This window comes from Nycticebus coucang, chromosome 3 (assembly GCF_027406575.1).
Source record: "Nycticebus coucang isolate mNycCou1 chromosome 3, mNycCou1.pri, whole genome shotgun sequence".
Lineage (NCBI taxonomy): Eukaryota > Metazoa > Chordata > Mammalia > Primates > Lorisidae > Nycticebus > Nycticebus coucang.
This window is the reverse complement of record NC_069782.1, coordinates 6,716,173-6,730,201: the sequence shown is the minus strand read 5'-3', so window position 1 is coordinate 6,730,201 and position 14,029 is coordinate 6,716,173. Positions and strand designations below refer to the sequence as shown.

Below are 14,029 nucleotides of genomic sequence, written 5' to 3'. Positions count from 1 at the left end.
GTTTTACAGTGCATATTTTAAGAATTTAAACTTAAGCTTGTGACTTCCTTGGACTCAATCTTTCCTCTCTTTGAGGTGCACTCTCCTTTGAAGCCAACAAATAACACAACTTTCACCTGTGTATTATTTCTCTGTGATAACAATTATGTTTGAGGCCTCAATATTCTGTAGGGTGAGTGCAAGGTGAATGATGGGAAGTGGTTTGGAGGGGTCAAAGTTGGAGGAGATGGGAGATCTTTTTTTTTTTTTTTTGTAGAGACAGAGTCTCACTTTACTGCCTTCAGTAGAGTGCCATGATGTCACAGGACTCACAGCAACCTCTAGCTCTTGGGCTTCAGCGATTCTCCTGCCTCAGGCTCCCGAGCAGCTGGGACTACAGGCGCCCTCCACAATGCCCGGCTATTTTTTGGTTGCAGTTCAGCCGGGGCTAGGGTTTGAACCCGCCACCCTTGGTATATGGGGCCGGCGCCCTACTCACTGAGCCACAGGTGCCACCCAGGAGATGGGAGATCTTGATGAGAAATCTGGGGGAGATGAGGAGGCTCTTGGAGTCACTCAAGTAAAGTGATGAGAGGAGGAACTGGAGTGGCGTCTTGACACTGAGATGAAGAGAAGTGAGGTATGAGTGACAAAGCAGTTCGGTGAACATGAAATGTCATGGCTAAAAGAAACGTAAGGGCAGTGCCTGTGGCTCAAAGAGTAGGGCGTTGGCCCCATATGCTGGAGGTGGTGGGTTCAAATCCAGCCCCAGCCAAAAACTGCAAAAGAAAAGAAAAGAAACCTAAGAGTTCATCTAGTCTAATGCCTTCATATAGACATGGAAACGGAAGTCCAGAGAACTTAATCGCCTTGCCAAAGGTTGTCTTTAGCTGCCATGCCAGGATAGGAAATAGATCCCAATATTTGTTCCACTGTTTTACACTATTCTTAATGTAATTAATTTGGTCTAGTAAGTACTGTATTTTGAAACAAATATTCTGAAGTCAGGATACAATTTACAACCCATGACATGAACCTTTATTTGGCATCTTTTTTCTCAGTGGTAAATGCATCTTACACTTAACAGCATCTTAAATTCAATGAAATACAAGAGTCATGAGGATGTTAACATCCTTTGAGGATCTCTGGTGTTATTTGTGAAGATTAAAGGAAGTAAGAATATGCAAGCTCTATAGCCAGGCGTTGTGGCATGTGCCTGTAGTTCCAGCTACTTGGGAGGCTGAGGCAAGAGAATCACTTAAGCCCAAGAGCTGGAGGTTGCTGTAAGCTGTGACACCACAGCACTCTACTGAGGTGACATAGTGAGACTCTGTCTCAAAAAAAGAATCCAAAAAATAAAATAAAAGAATATGGAAGTTCTGACAAGTTCATGAACTTAGCCTAGAAAAAGTGCTTTAAGGGTGGACTAGGTGCTGGTGTCAGTGCCTCCCTGCCCAATGGAGTACTTTGAAGGTGATATTCAGCAATGAGGTATGTAGCACTTTTTCTTTTTCTTTTTTTTTTTGAGACAGTCTTACTATGTCGCACTGAGTAGAGTGTGGTGGCGTCGCAGCTCACAGCAACCTCAAACTCTTGGACTTAAGCAATTCTCTTGCCTCAGCCTCCCAAGTAACTGGGACTACAGCGCCTGCCACAATGCCTGGCTATTTTTGTTGTTGTTGCAGTTGTCATTGTTATTTAGCAGGCCGGGGCCGGGCTTGAACCCGCCACCTTCAGTGTATGTGGCTGGCGCCCTACTCACTGAGCTATGGGCACTGAGCCATATAGCACTTTTTCTAGGATGAGTTCTTGAACTTAATTGACCCTTCATATACCACATTTTAGTCTTCAAAGCAATTCGGGGAAACATTCCACAGGATCCTCACAATCGCTCTTTGGAGCAGGCAGGGCAGGTACACTGGGTAGACCCAGAGACAAAGGCTGTCTGGATCTTGGAACTGTCAGGGACGCTCTCAGAATCGAAATTCCCCTTTAATTTCCTGACCTCGCTCACCTGTGCTTTCCTCAATGTTACCTCACAAGACAATCCACTCTTAATTCATTCCAGGCCTTCTCTGATGGAAGAAAGTCCTGTTGGCCTTGGAAGAGGCGAGGAAATGTTGTGGACCCTTTCTCTGAAAGACAGCAGCTCCTGATGGGGCAGGGAGGACGCAAGGAAACCCTGGCAGGGAGGCTGGTGATGGCTGCCTTAAACTTCGATTCCTAACAGGACCAATCCAAGTCCACACCCGCAGCAGCGGGCAGCCAAGCTCGGGTGCCAAGGCGGAGGCCAGGAGGGCCACTCATCCACCACAACACCCGGCTCCCTAGGGGCGGAGCCAATTCTCTGGACCCGCCCCTTTCCCCGTCAGGGGCGTGTCTCTGCCCTGACTCCGCCTGGCCCTCTGACCACTACCCCCTCACGTGACCAGCCACCTAGCTCATTCACTCTTCCTTGCGCCATAATCTCTGTCCTCTTCAGAGCCCCGCCCCATGGCTTGGGGCAGGCTCCGCCCCTTCCCATCTGCTGGGAGGTGGGAAGGAGGTGGGAAGGGGCCCCGTAGCAAGATGGCGGTGAATCAGAGCCACACCGAGAACCGTAGTGGAGCCATCATCCCCACTGGTGAAAGGTGCCTGAAAATAGAAAGCCCGGGTTGTGGTCCGAGGAGGGAGGGGAGGGAGGAGATGAGTGGACCTATCGGCTCTCAAGCACTTAGCGAATCAGGAACTTTCCCGCCTGTTTGGGGCGTGGCACGCTTAGAGAGCGCGTCCCCGCCTGGATGTTCGGGGACCCAGAGGTCGCGGAAGCGGGAGCGTGCGCTCTCGCGCGAGTGAAGGAGGCGAGCTGGAGCAGGAGCGCGCCTTTTCGCGGGAGCGCGGGCAGAAGGCGGGTGTCTCCTCAGAAGCAAGGTCGACGCGAACGGGCGGTCCTGAGGAGTCAGCCTTCCGTCTGGCTCGCGATGCGGCTGCCGTTGGGAGCGTGCGACTTTGTAGGGTGACGGCAGCCCTAGGAACAAGGTCTGGAGCTTTGGGCAAACTGAAGAGGGATGAAGAGGTGGAGTGTGGATCATTCTGGAAAGATCTCAAGCTACTGTAAGGGCCTCTCCCTGGCCAGTGGAACTCTCCAAAGCCTCCTTTCCTCTGCCCCAATGAGGGAGATAGCTGCTCTTATTTCTGACAGGACTGAACGGAGATCGGGACCAAAAGGAGGGATGCCTGGGCAGAGCAATGCCAGCTGGGCCTGGCCCGGTGCTGCGGGGCTTGCCGGGTCACTGTGCTGTGGTGCCTGCTGCTACCTCCTCACCTCCTGCCTGGGTCTGGCTCAGTGCGGGTGGGGATGGGGCACGGGGGCAGCCAACTTCTCTTCTGAGGCACATTCATGCACATGAATGCCTCCTTCCATTCCGCACATGCCCCATTCCCCTATGGTCATTTTCAGTCTTTCAGTCTTGTGCAGTTCTGAGCTGTGCTCCTCTTTTTGCTCTTAACTTGCCCTCATTTCCCTTTTCTCCTTCTTAGAGTGAGACTCTCAAGGCTAATGCTGTGCTCTGGTGAGCTCCAGCATACCCAGGTCAGTTTGAATAAATTTGTCAGGAAGAATCAAGAAGACATTTACAAATGCTGATGTCCAGATCTTTTTCCTATGCTTCCTTTCCCCAGAATCTTTTCTTGACAGATTCATACTGGGGCGTTAAATCTGTTGTACATTCTCCCTTTCTGCTGAAGTACCTTTTGATTTTTTTTACCTAGGGAGTAGGAGATAAATGTTCACCCCTCTGACTGCGGTATCTCTTGGCACCCTGACTAAAAAGACTTTGACCCAAACCCAGCCCCGGCCAAACTGCAACAAAAAATAGCCGGGTGTTGTGGTGGGCGCCTGTAGTCCAGCTGCTTGGGAGGCTGAGGCAAGAGAATCGTGTAAGCCCGAGAGTTAGAGGTTGCTGTGAGCCGTGTGACGCCACGGCACTCTACCCAAGGGCGGTACAGTGAGACTCTGTCTTTACAAAAAAAAAAAAAAAAAAGACTTTGACCCGTGCACATGTCAATTTGTCCTGTGAAGCCTTTTCTAACTTGGTGTTTCAGGGTCTTCTCCCTGTGGCTACATGTGTCTTTCTGCTTTGCTGTTTGTGTGCTGGAGACAGTGAATGAAGCATGCTTTTATAGAATTAACTATAGCAGAAAAGCTGATTTTATGGTCCTCTGAATTATCTTTATGGGGTCCGTTCTGTGTTCCTGAATACTTAATAATAGCATTTATTACACACTGAAATATGCCTCATACTATTCTAAGAGCTTTATACTGTGCTCATAACCACTCTATCTACAATGAGGGTCAGTATTTCCCTCATATCACAGGTGGGAAAGCTGAAACAAAGAAGTTATTTGTTGAAAATCATTAGGACGGGGTGCATGTAGTAGAGCTTGGATTTGGATTTGAACTTAGGTACTGTGCATTCACACTTCTACTTTTGCTGTCCCCCCCAAAAGAATAGGACTGTTTTTCTGCTTTCTCATCACCAGAGAAGAAACTACTCTAAAGAAATATCTTGGCTTGGCACCTGGAGCTCAGTGGCTAGGGCACCGGCCACATACACTGGGGCTGGCAGATTGGAACCTGGCCCCGGGCTGCTAAACAACAACAAACTGCAACAAAAAATAGCTGGGTGTTGTGGTGGGTGCCTGTAGTCCCAGCTACTTGGGAGGCTGAGATAAGAGAATCACTTAAACCCAGGAGTTAGAGGTTGCTGTGAGCTGTGATGCCACAGCACTCTACTGAGGGCAACATAGTGAGACTCTTTCGCATAAATAAATAAAATAGGAGAAATAAGATTGGTTCTATGAGGGGTCTTCAAAATGCATGTTATGAAAAAACTAAGTATTTCGAAATCTTTTCCCACCAACATAAACTTGAACTAAATTGTTATAACATGTTTGAACAGGATCTAGTTTGAGACACTAAGACGGATAAGACACCAGTTTGAAAAGAAACTCCTATCAGAGCAACATGTATTCTGATAAAATTAAAGCAAGAACAAAGATCAAATTTGTAGTGAAATTTGGGTGGGAGAATGGTAAAATGGGTGGTGTGGGTGAATGGTGCCAAAAATTAAAAAATAAAAACCTTTATGAAAAGTTTACGGGGATGATGCCTCAAAGAAATCAGTGGTTTACAAATGGATAACTCATTTTAAGAAGGGAGGGGAAAGTATTCAATATGTAGCCTCCAGCAGCAGACCATATCACTTTGCAAGGAAAAATTCATCTGAATGAAAATTCATTCTTCATCTGCCCTAATTGAAGAGAATTGTGATTAACAGCAGAAACCATGGCCAACACCATAGACGTCTCAATTGGTTCAGTTTACACAATTCTGACTGAAAGATTGCGCAAACTTTCCACTAAAGAATTTTGCACTAAAAAGGAGCTAAAGCCATTGTGCCCTGATGAGCTGAAGACAAGAGCAGAGCTTTCAATGGAAAATTTTAAAGTGGGATGAAGAGCCTCAAGCATTTTTTTTTTTTTTGTAGAGACAGAGTCTCACTTTGTCACCCTCGGTAGAGTGCTGTGGCATCACAGCTCACAGCAACCTCCAACTCCTGAGTTTAGGCGATTCTCTTGCCTCAGCCTCCCAAGTAGCTGGGACTACAGGCGCCTGCCACAACGCCCGGATATTTTTTTTGTTGTTGCAGTTTGGCCGGGGCCGGGTTCAAACCCATCACCCTTGGCATATGGGGCCAGCGCTCCACCCACTGAGCCACAGGCGCCGCCTAATTTTGTTAAATAATTGTCATAGTAGATGAAACATGGCTCTCTGGTGGCGCCTGTTGCTCAGTGGATAGGGCACCGGACACATACACTGAGGCTGGCAGGTTCAAACCTTGCCTTTGCCAGCTAAAACAACAATGTACATCCGCAACCAAAAATTAGCTGGGCTTTTGTGGAGGGTGCCTATAGTCCCAGCTACTTGGAGGCTGAGGCAAGAGAATCACTTAAGCCCAAGAGTTTGAGGTTGCTGTGATCTGTGATGCTATGGCACTCTACTCAGGGCAGCTGCTTGAGACTCTGTCTCAAAAAAGAAAAAGAAAAGAAAAGAGAGAAACATGGCTCTTCTAGTACTATCCTGAAGACAAAACACCATCAAAGCAATGGCTTTGATTGAGGTGAAAGTGGACTAGACAAAACAAAAGCAGAAATCTTAGATTCTGGGAGGCCAAGGTGGGTAGATTGCTTGAGCTCAGGAGTTGGAGACCAGCTTGAGCAAGAACAAGACAGTCCCCCATTCTCCATCTCTTTTATATTTAATAGATGATTTGTGTTTTTTTTTTAATTTTTTTTTTTTTTTGTACTCTACCCTCGGTAGAGTGCCATGACATCACAGGACTCACAGCAACCTCCAGCTCTTGGGCCTATGCGATTCTCCTGCCTCAGCCTCCCAAGCAGCTGGGACTACAGGTGCCCACCACAATGCTCGGTTATTTTTTTGTTTCAGTTTGGCCGGTGCTGGGTTTGAACCCGCCACCCTTGGTATATGGGGCCGGCACCCTACTCACTGAGCCACAGGCGCTGCCCTAATAGATGATTTCTAGTGTACCACTTTGATTTGCTTCTTATTTATTTATTTTTTTGAGACAGAGTCTCACTTTGTTGCCCTTGGTAGAGGGCTGTGGCATCACAGCTCACCGCAACCTCCAGCTCTTGGGCTTAGGTGATTCTCTTGCCTCAGCCTCCCAAGTGGCTGGAACTACAGACACCTGCCATAATGCCCGGCTATTTTTTTGTTGCAGTTTGGCCAGGGCTGTGCCCTACTCACTGAGCCACAGCGCCACCGTTCTCATTTATTTTAGTATGTATATTTTAGTTGTTTTGTTTGTGGTTGCCCTGCAGATAACATTTACACTTTTATAGTAATTGAATTAAAATGAATACCAACTTGGTTTGGCACCTGTGGCTCAAGCAGCTAAGGCACCAGCCACATACACCTGAGCTGGCAGGTTCGAATCCAGCCCGGGTCCGCCAAACAACAATGACAGCTGCAACCAAAAAATAGCCGGGTGTTGTGGCAGGTGCCTGTAGGCCCAGCTACTTGGGAGATGGAGGCAGGAGAATCGCTTGAGCCCAGGAGTTGGAGGTTGCTGTGAGCTGTAATGCCATGGCACTCTACCTAGGGTGACAGCTTGAGGCTCTGTCTCAAAAAAAGAAAAAAAAAAAAAAAAAGAATACCAACTTAGTTTCAGTAATACACAAAAACTTTGGTTCTGTATAGCTCTGCTCTCTCTTATATTTGTACTGTCACAAATTACATCTTTATACGTTGTATGCTTATCATAATAGATGTACAATTATTGTCTTATACAATTGTCTTTTGAGTCATGTAGGAGCAAAAGAGTTACAAAGCAAAAATGCATTGATACTAACTTTTTTTTTTTTTTTTTTGTGGTTTTTGGCCTGGGCTAGGTTTCAACCCGCCACCTCGGGCATATGGGACCGATGCCCTACTCCTTGAGCCACAGGTGCCACCGATACTAACTTTTATATTTACTTAAATAGTAACCTTTACTGATGTTCTTTATTTCTTTGTGTGGATTTGATTTACTGTCTAATGTCTTTTAATTTGAGGCTGAAGAACCCTTTATCATTTCTTATACTTCAAGTCTACTAGTGATGAACTCTCTCAGTTTTTGTTTACGTAGTAATGTCTCAATTTCTCCTTAGTTTTGGAAGGATAGTTTTTGCCAGATATAGAATTCTTGGTTAAGAGTTTTTAGGGGTTCCCTCCTCTTTTTAGCATTTTGAATATGTCATCCCACTGCCTCCTGTCCTCTGTGGTTTCTGATGAAAAGTCAACTGATATTCCCATTGAAGATTCCTTATGCATGATGTGTCACTTCTCTTGCTGTTTTCCAGATTCCCTGTATTTGGCTTTCAGTGATTTAATTATAATATGTCGCAGTGTGGATCTGAATTTGCCAAACTTGGATATATAGATTCATGTCTTTCATTAAATGTACAGAGTTTTAGCCACTATTTTTCAAATAGACTTTATTCCTTGTTCTCTCTCTCCTTTCCTTCTGGAATTCCCATTGTAGATATATTGGTATAGTTGATGTTGTACACAGATCTCTTAGATTCTATTCATTTTTTCTTCATTCTTTTTCTTTTCTTTTCTGTTTTTTTTTTTTGTTTTTTTTTTTTTTTGAGACAGAGTCTCACTTTATTGCCCTGGGTAGAGTTCCCTGGCAGCACAGCTCACAGCAACCTCCAGCTGTTGGGCTTAGGTGATTCTCTTGTCTCAGCTTCCCGAGTAGCTGGGATTACAGGTGCCCGCCACAACACCCGGCTATTTTTTGTTGTTGTTGTTGCAGTTTGGCTGGGGCCAGATTTGAACCCGCCACCCTTGGTATATGGGGCCGGCGCCCTACTCACTGAGCCACAGGCGCTGCCCTCTTTTCTTTTTTTTTTTTTTTTTGAGACAGAGTCTCAAGCTGTCACCCTGGGTAGAGTGCTGTGGCATCACAGCTCACAACATCACAACAAACTAACTCTTTGGCTTAAGCGATTCTCTTGCCTCAGCCTCCCAAGCAGCTGGGACTACAGGCGCCCACCACAACGCCCGGCTATTTTTTTGTTGCAGTTTGGCCGGGGCTGGGTTTGAACCCACCACCCTCAGCATATGGGGCCGGCGCCCTACTCACTGAGCCACTGGCACCGCGAGGCTTTACTTCTTGTTTGTGTAGAGCCTCATTGTCAGCCAGAGGTGAAAGCTTAGGACTTCTTCAGTTTTGGGCGGGGGGGGGGGGGGTGTTGGACATGTATCTAGCCCTAGACAAGTATGTGTGTGGCTTTCTAGATTCCCTGGAACATGTGAGCTTTTCATAGCCTTTAATTCCTCAAAGCATCTAATTCCTCAGCCTTTCCTCTAAAAGTTTAGTTTGTTTATTGTTTGCCCCAACAGTTATCCCTTGTCCCAGATAGCAGCAAATAATATATATGCCTCGAAATGTTTTTGACAAATGTCCCTGGGTAGCTTTGTCAGTCCTGACAGAATTTCAAATTAGTCACATGTCCTTTGAACCAGTCTTTCAAGGAGCCACCAAACAGGTTAAAATAAACAACCCAATTTTTGAGACTAGATCTGTTCTGCTCCCTCCAGTACTTGGTACCTATACTGGGAATGTAGATTGTTGTCTTCAAAGCACCTGCCACATTGGGCAGTGGGGGATGATCCCAGGGTATGTTAAAGCTCACTTACTGAGATTCAGCTTTTTTTTTTTTTAATTGTTTAAACATTTTCCAAGTTTCTATAGTCTTTTGATTAGATTCTAGAGTTCTGAAAAAGTTGATTCTGACAGTTTTTGCCAGTTTATTCATTGCTTTGTTATTAGAGTGACAGAATTCCCTATTTTGCTATTTTTTGTGATGTCCTGTATGTTCATGGTCTTAAAAAAAATCATTCCCTTTATATTTACATACTGTCACTCTGTTCCAGTCTTATTACCTTACATCAGGACTATTTTAGCAACTCTTAAACTGATCTCTCCAGTATACCACCACTTTCTTAATCATGTGACTTCCCTGCTGAGAAATCTGAAGTTCATTATCTAAAGTTCCTTGCATATCAAATGTTGGCTGTAGTCCCAGCTTGGCTTTCCAACTTCATCTCACTGTCTCTCCTAACCGCATTCCCACACTGTTTTTTTTGTTTTTGTTTTTGTTTTTTTTTTCCGAGACAGAGTTTTACTATGTTGCCCTCAGTAGAGTGCTATGGTATCACAGCTCACAGCAACCTCAAACTCTTGGACTTAAGCAATTCTCTTGCCTCAGCCTCCCAAGTAGGTGGGACTACAGGCACCAGCCACAATGCCTGGCTATTTTTTTTGTTACAGTTGTCATTGTTGTTTTAGCTGGCCTGGGCCAGGTTTGAACTCACCAACCTCGATGTATGTGGCCGGCACCCTACCCACTGAGCTACGGGCACCACCTCCCACCCTATGTTTTGACATTGCCACATCAATAGACTTTTCGAAAGTATTCAGTTTGATTTCCATTATCTGCTGCTATACCTCCATTAATGTGTTTGCTCCCCATCTGGAGTGTCCTCTGCCCTCACCTCTGCCTGCTGGACCGTATCACCCATCACTTAAGAATCAGCTGACATTACAGCCTTTCTAGAAGGTCACTTCTTCTTTTTTTTGCAGTTTCTGGCCAGGGCTGGGTTTGAACCTGTCACCTCCGGCATATGGGGCCGGCGCCCTACTCCTTTGAGGCACAGGCGCCTCCCAAGAAGGTCACTTCTAATTATTTCAACCAAAACTAATTTCTCCTTCCATTAAATTGTTATGATAGTTTTGTACTATTTAAATTATGTATGTCATATATTGCTTGCATTATGATCTGTTTTCATTTAAAAACATGTTTTTTCTGTTTTCAAATGAAAACATAATGCAAGCAATATATGACTCTGTCTCACTCTGTTTCCAAGTTGGAGTGCAGTGGCATAATCATAGCTCACTGTACCCTCAAACTATTGAACTCAGGTTATCTTCCAACTTCACCCTCCCAAGGAGCTGAGACTACAGGTGTGAATCCCCATGCCTGGCCTTATTTATGCTTTCAATAAATAATTCAGCAAAACCCACTGAATTGGATGCTATTTGCCAAGACTACAGTAGCAAAGAAGGCAGTAAATGTCCATAATAATCATTAGGGAATACATTGAACAAATATATATCATTATTAAGAAAGAAAAAAAACCCTACAAAATTCTATGATTGAAAATAAAATGAGTCCAAGTTTTCCAGGGCCCAAGAGTGAGGGGAAAACACAACAGGCTGAGGGAACATGTCAGAGGGTGCTAGGGCAGTCTTCATGCCTTACCAGAGTCAAGGAAATATTTCCATTATACCTACTGCACAAGAAGCATAAGAATTAATGAGCAAACCTGGAGAATAAGTGTAGGTGTGACAAGAAAAAAGAAAGTCAATAATAAAGAGAGAGAAGAAGAAGAGCGAACTATTAGAGAATAGGATTATTTGAATTCCTTTTTAAAAATGATTTTGCCAGGCACGGTGGCTCATGCACTTGGGAGGTCAAGATGGGTGGATTGCCTGAGCTCACAGATTTGAGACCAGCCGGAGCCAGAGCAAGACCTCATCTCTAAAAATAGCCGGGCGTTGTGGTGGGCACCTATAGTCACAACTACTTGGGAGGCTGAAGGAAGAGAATCGCTTAAGGTCAAGAGTTAGAGGTTGCTGTGAGCTGTGATGCCACAGCACTCTACCAAGGGCTACAAAGCGTGACTCTGTCAGAAAAAAAAAAAAAACTTTTTTTTAATTCTTTATTTATTGAGACAAGATCTCACTCCTGAGTAGGTGGTACTACAGGTGTATGCCACCATACCCAACTAATTTTTATTTCTTTTTATTTATTTATTTATTTGAGACAGAGTCTTACACCCTTTGTCACCCTCAGTAGAGTGCTGTGGCATCATAGCTCACAGCATCCTCCAACTCTTGGGCTCAAGAGATTCTCTTGCCTCAGGCTCCCAAGTAGCTGGGACTACAGGTGCCTGCCATAACACCTGGCTATTTTTAGAGATGGGGGTCTCCCTCTTGCTCAGGCTGGTCTCGAACCTGTGAGCTCAGGGCAATCCACCCACCTCAGCCTCCCAGAGTGCTCAGATTATAGGCATGAGCCACCGCGCCTGGCCCCCAGCTAATTTTTAAAATTTTGTTGTAGGACAGGGTCTCTCTACGTTGCCCAGGCTAGTCTTAAACTCCTGGCCTCAATCAATCATCCTGCCTCAGCCTGCCAAAGTGCTAGGATTGCAGATGTGAGCCACCATATCTGGCCTGAATTCCTTTTTATTTCAATAAAATAGTGCAGTAGTAATAATAGTAGCAGTACCAGCAGCTAACATCCATTGAGTGTTTACCCTAGGATAAGAACTATGCTAAGAGCTGTATGTGTATCATTTATATAGCTTCTAAATTGTGTTCTGTCTGCCTGTCCTTTCCCACAGTCTCTTGATGCAGACTTCAGATGTGGAGCTCTCCTTCCCACACCAACCACGGGACACCAACCTTTTTAGTGGTACAAAGAGGGGAACATTGTTTCTCACTTCATATCGGGTAATTTCTACTTTAATGTACTGTTTAACTTTGCACTTGTTTTCCTCAAAATGGAGGGAAGTTAAACATTGACTTTCAAAGTGCTTTAAAACATTTACATTTTTGAGATTTTCCTTGTTGAGGAGCTGTGGAAAAAAATGGGTAATGTTTCTCCACTAGGCCTGGATGCCAAAGCATCCTTGACCTTGCTCTTGTAGGTCTCAAATTCTGCATTCCTTTTCCAAAGTTTCTTTCCTTGCTTAGGTAATTTTCTTGACTGCACATTCCATTCATGATCCCATGTTGTCCTTTATGATGCCATTTGACCTGATGACTAACTGTACCATTGAACAACCAGTCTTTGGTGCAAATTACATTAAAGGAACTATTCAGTCAGCTCCATATGGTAAGTGTTCCCCCTCAGAAGTGTGGGGGTTTTATCTCAAAATCTTTTAGAAGGTTTTAAAATTCAGACTTGGCTCATAATTGAAAAAGCTGCCCTGTTTCTTTGGGTAGTGACCCTCAGTGTTTGAGGTAGTCCTTCTGTTGCCACCTGTGCAAGTCTCTGAGTGTGTGCCATTTCTCCCCCCAGGTGGCTGGGAAGGGCAGGCTATTTTTAAACTAGTCTTCAGAAGGGGAGGAGCCATTGAATTCGCCCAATTGATGATGAGAGCTGCCTCTGCTGGTGAGTGATGCTGTTAAAGATATTAAGCACTTTGGGATTTTAAGGCTTGTGGAATTAAAGCAGGATTTCTACTTCCCTTCATTTGAGTTTCTCTGTTTCCTCGTGATTATATTCAGGTCATGCATTTTGTCAGGAATTCTACATAAATGATGTTGTGTTCTTCTGAAAATACACTCTTAACCCCTGTGCCATTTTAAGTGTGAGGTACTTGGGGATGTTAGAGGCAACTGGACATGCAGCTTGGAGCTATGAAGCGAGCTGTCTCTAGAGACTGACTTGAAAATCGTTAGCACACAAATTATCTCTGGAGCCATGTGAGTGATAGGCTTCCTCTGTCAACTGAGGATAGAGTTCCAGGCTCCTTAACATTTAAGGGAGGACACAAGAATGAGCGCTCTGCAGAGATTGAGAAGAGGCTAACTTAGGTGAATAGAGAGAGAATCAAGAAGTGAATTTATCATCTCAAAAGTCAAAGGAGGAGAAAATTGCACAGATATGGGGTGGTCATCTGTGTCAGCTGCTTTAGAAATAGTTGGTAAAATGAAGGCTGAAAAATGTGCATTGCATGTGGTAATTAGAGTTTGTAGATAATAGCAAGAGAGATTGCAGTGAAGTGCTGGAGAAGAAAGGTAGTGGAAGAACCGTATTACAGGAGGTTGAAGAGTAAGAAAATGTCTCATAGTTGCCCTTAATGGTAAAGATAGAGAGGCCAAGAAACTCACAAGCTGTACGCAACCCACAGCTCTTTGGTAGTCTGAAGGGCAGACAGCATCTGGAAGCCTGAAATCAGGTAACAAAACATCCTGGAAGACAGAGGAGTACTGTTATGGGAAATCCAGGGTCAGGGTACACTTGGAAGTCCAATCTTTCTTTGCTGTAGATGTCTGGGGAACTCAGGATGGTTGCATACTGGGTCTTGAATTCACTCTTATTTTTTGACTTACACTACTGAGGAGAGTTTCTTTTTTAGGATGATGGACTAAGGGTCAGACAACTTTAGGGGTTCCTCTTTGTACTTTCATTAAGATATACTTCTTGGCCTGCAAAGCTAGGTTCAAGGTATCAGCAATTTCAGCATTTGCACAGCCGCTTGAAAAAGATGTTGGCAATTTATATGAATTTGGTCCAGTGTCTGGAACTGCCTCCATCTTCTGATTATATCGTGGCTTAGGGATAGGAACCTAGTCCTCCCCTCCCACAAAAGGCTGGTGCTTGTGAGATAGACTCCCTTGAAGCCCCTGGAGTTAACCACCAGTCA

The 14,029-nt window shown here is 44.8% G+C and overlaps 1 protein-coding gene across 1 annotated transcript in view; it reads left to right on the top strand.

The window, feature by feature from the left end:
* Positions 1 to 2,547: 2,547 nt before the first annotated feature.
* WBP2NL (WBP2 N-terminal like) overlaps positions 2,548 to 14,029 on the top strand; it is a gene marked incomplete at its 3' end in the record, with an annotated part of 30,215 nt that continues 18,733 nt past the window's right edge. Inside the window, exons 1-4 of the mRNA XM_053583341.1 lie at positions 2,548 to 2,609; positions 11,999 to 12,107; positions 12,351 to 12,492; positions 12,679 to 12,771. Of these exons, the coding sequence (XP_053439316.1) occupies positions 2,548 to 2,609; positions 11,999 to 12,107; positions 12,351 to 12,492; positions 12,679 to 12,771 (406 nt within the window). The remainder of the gene's footprint in view (positions 2,610 to 11,998; positions 12,108 to 12,350; positions 12,493 to 12,678; positions 12,772 to 14,029) is intronic.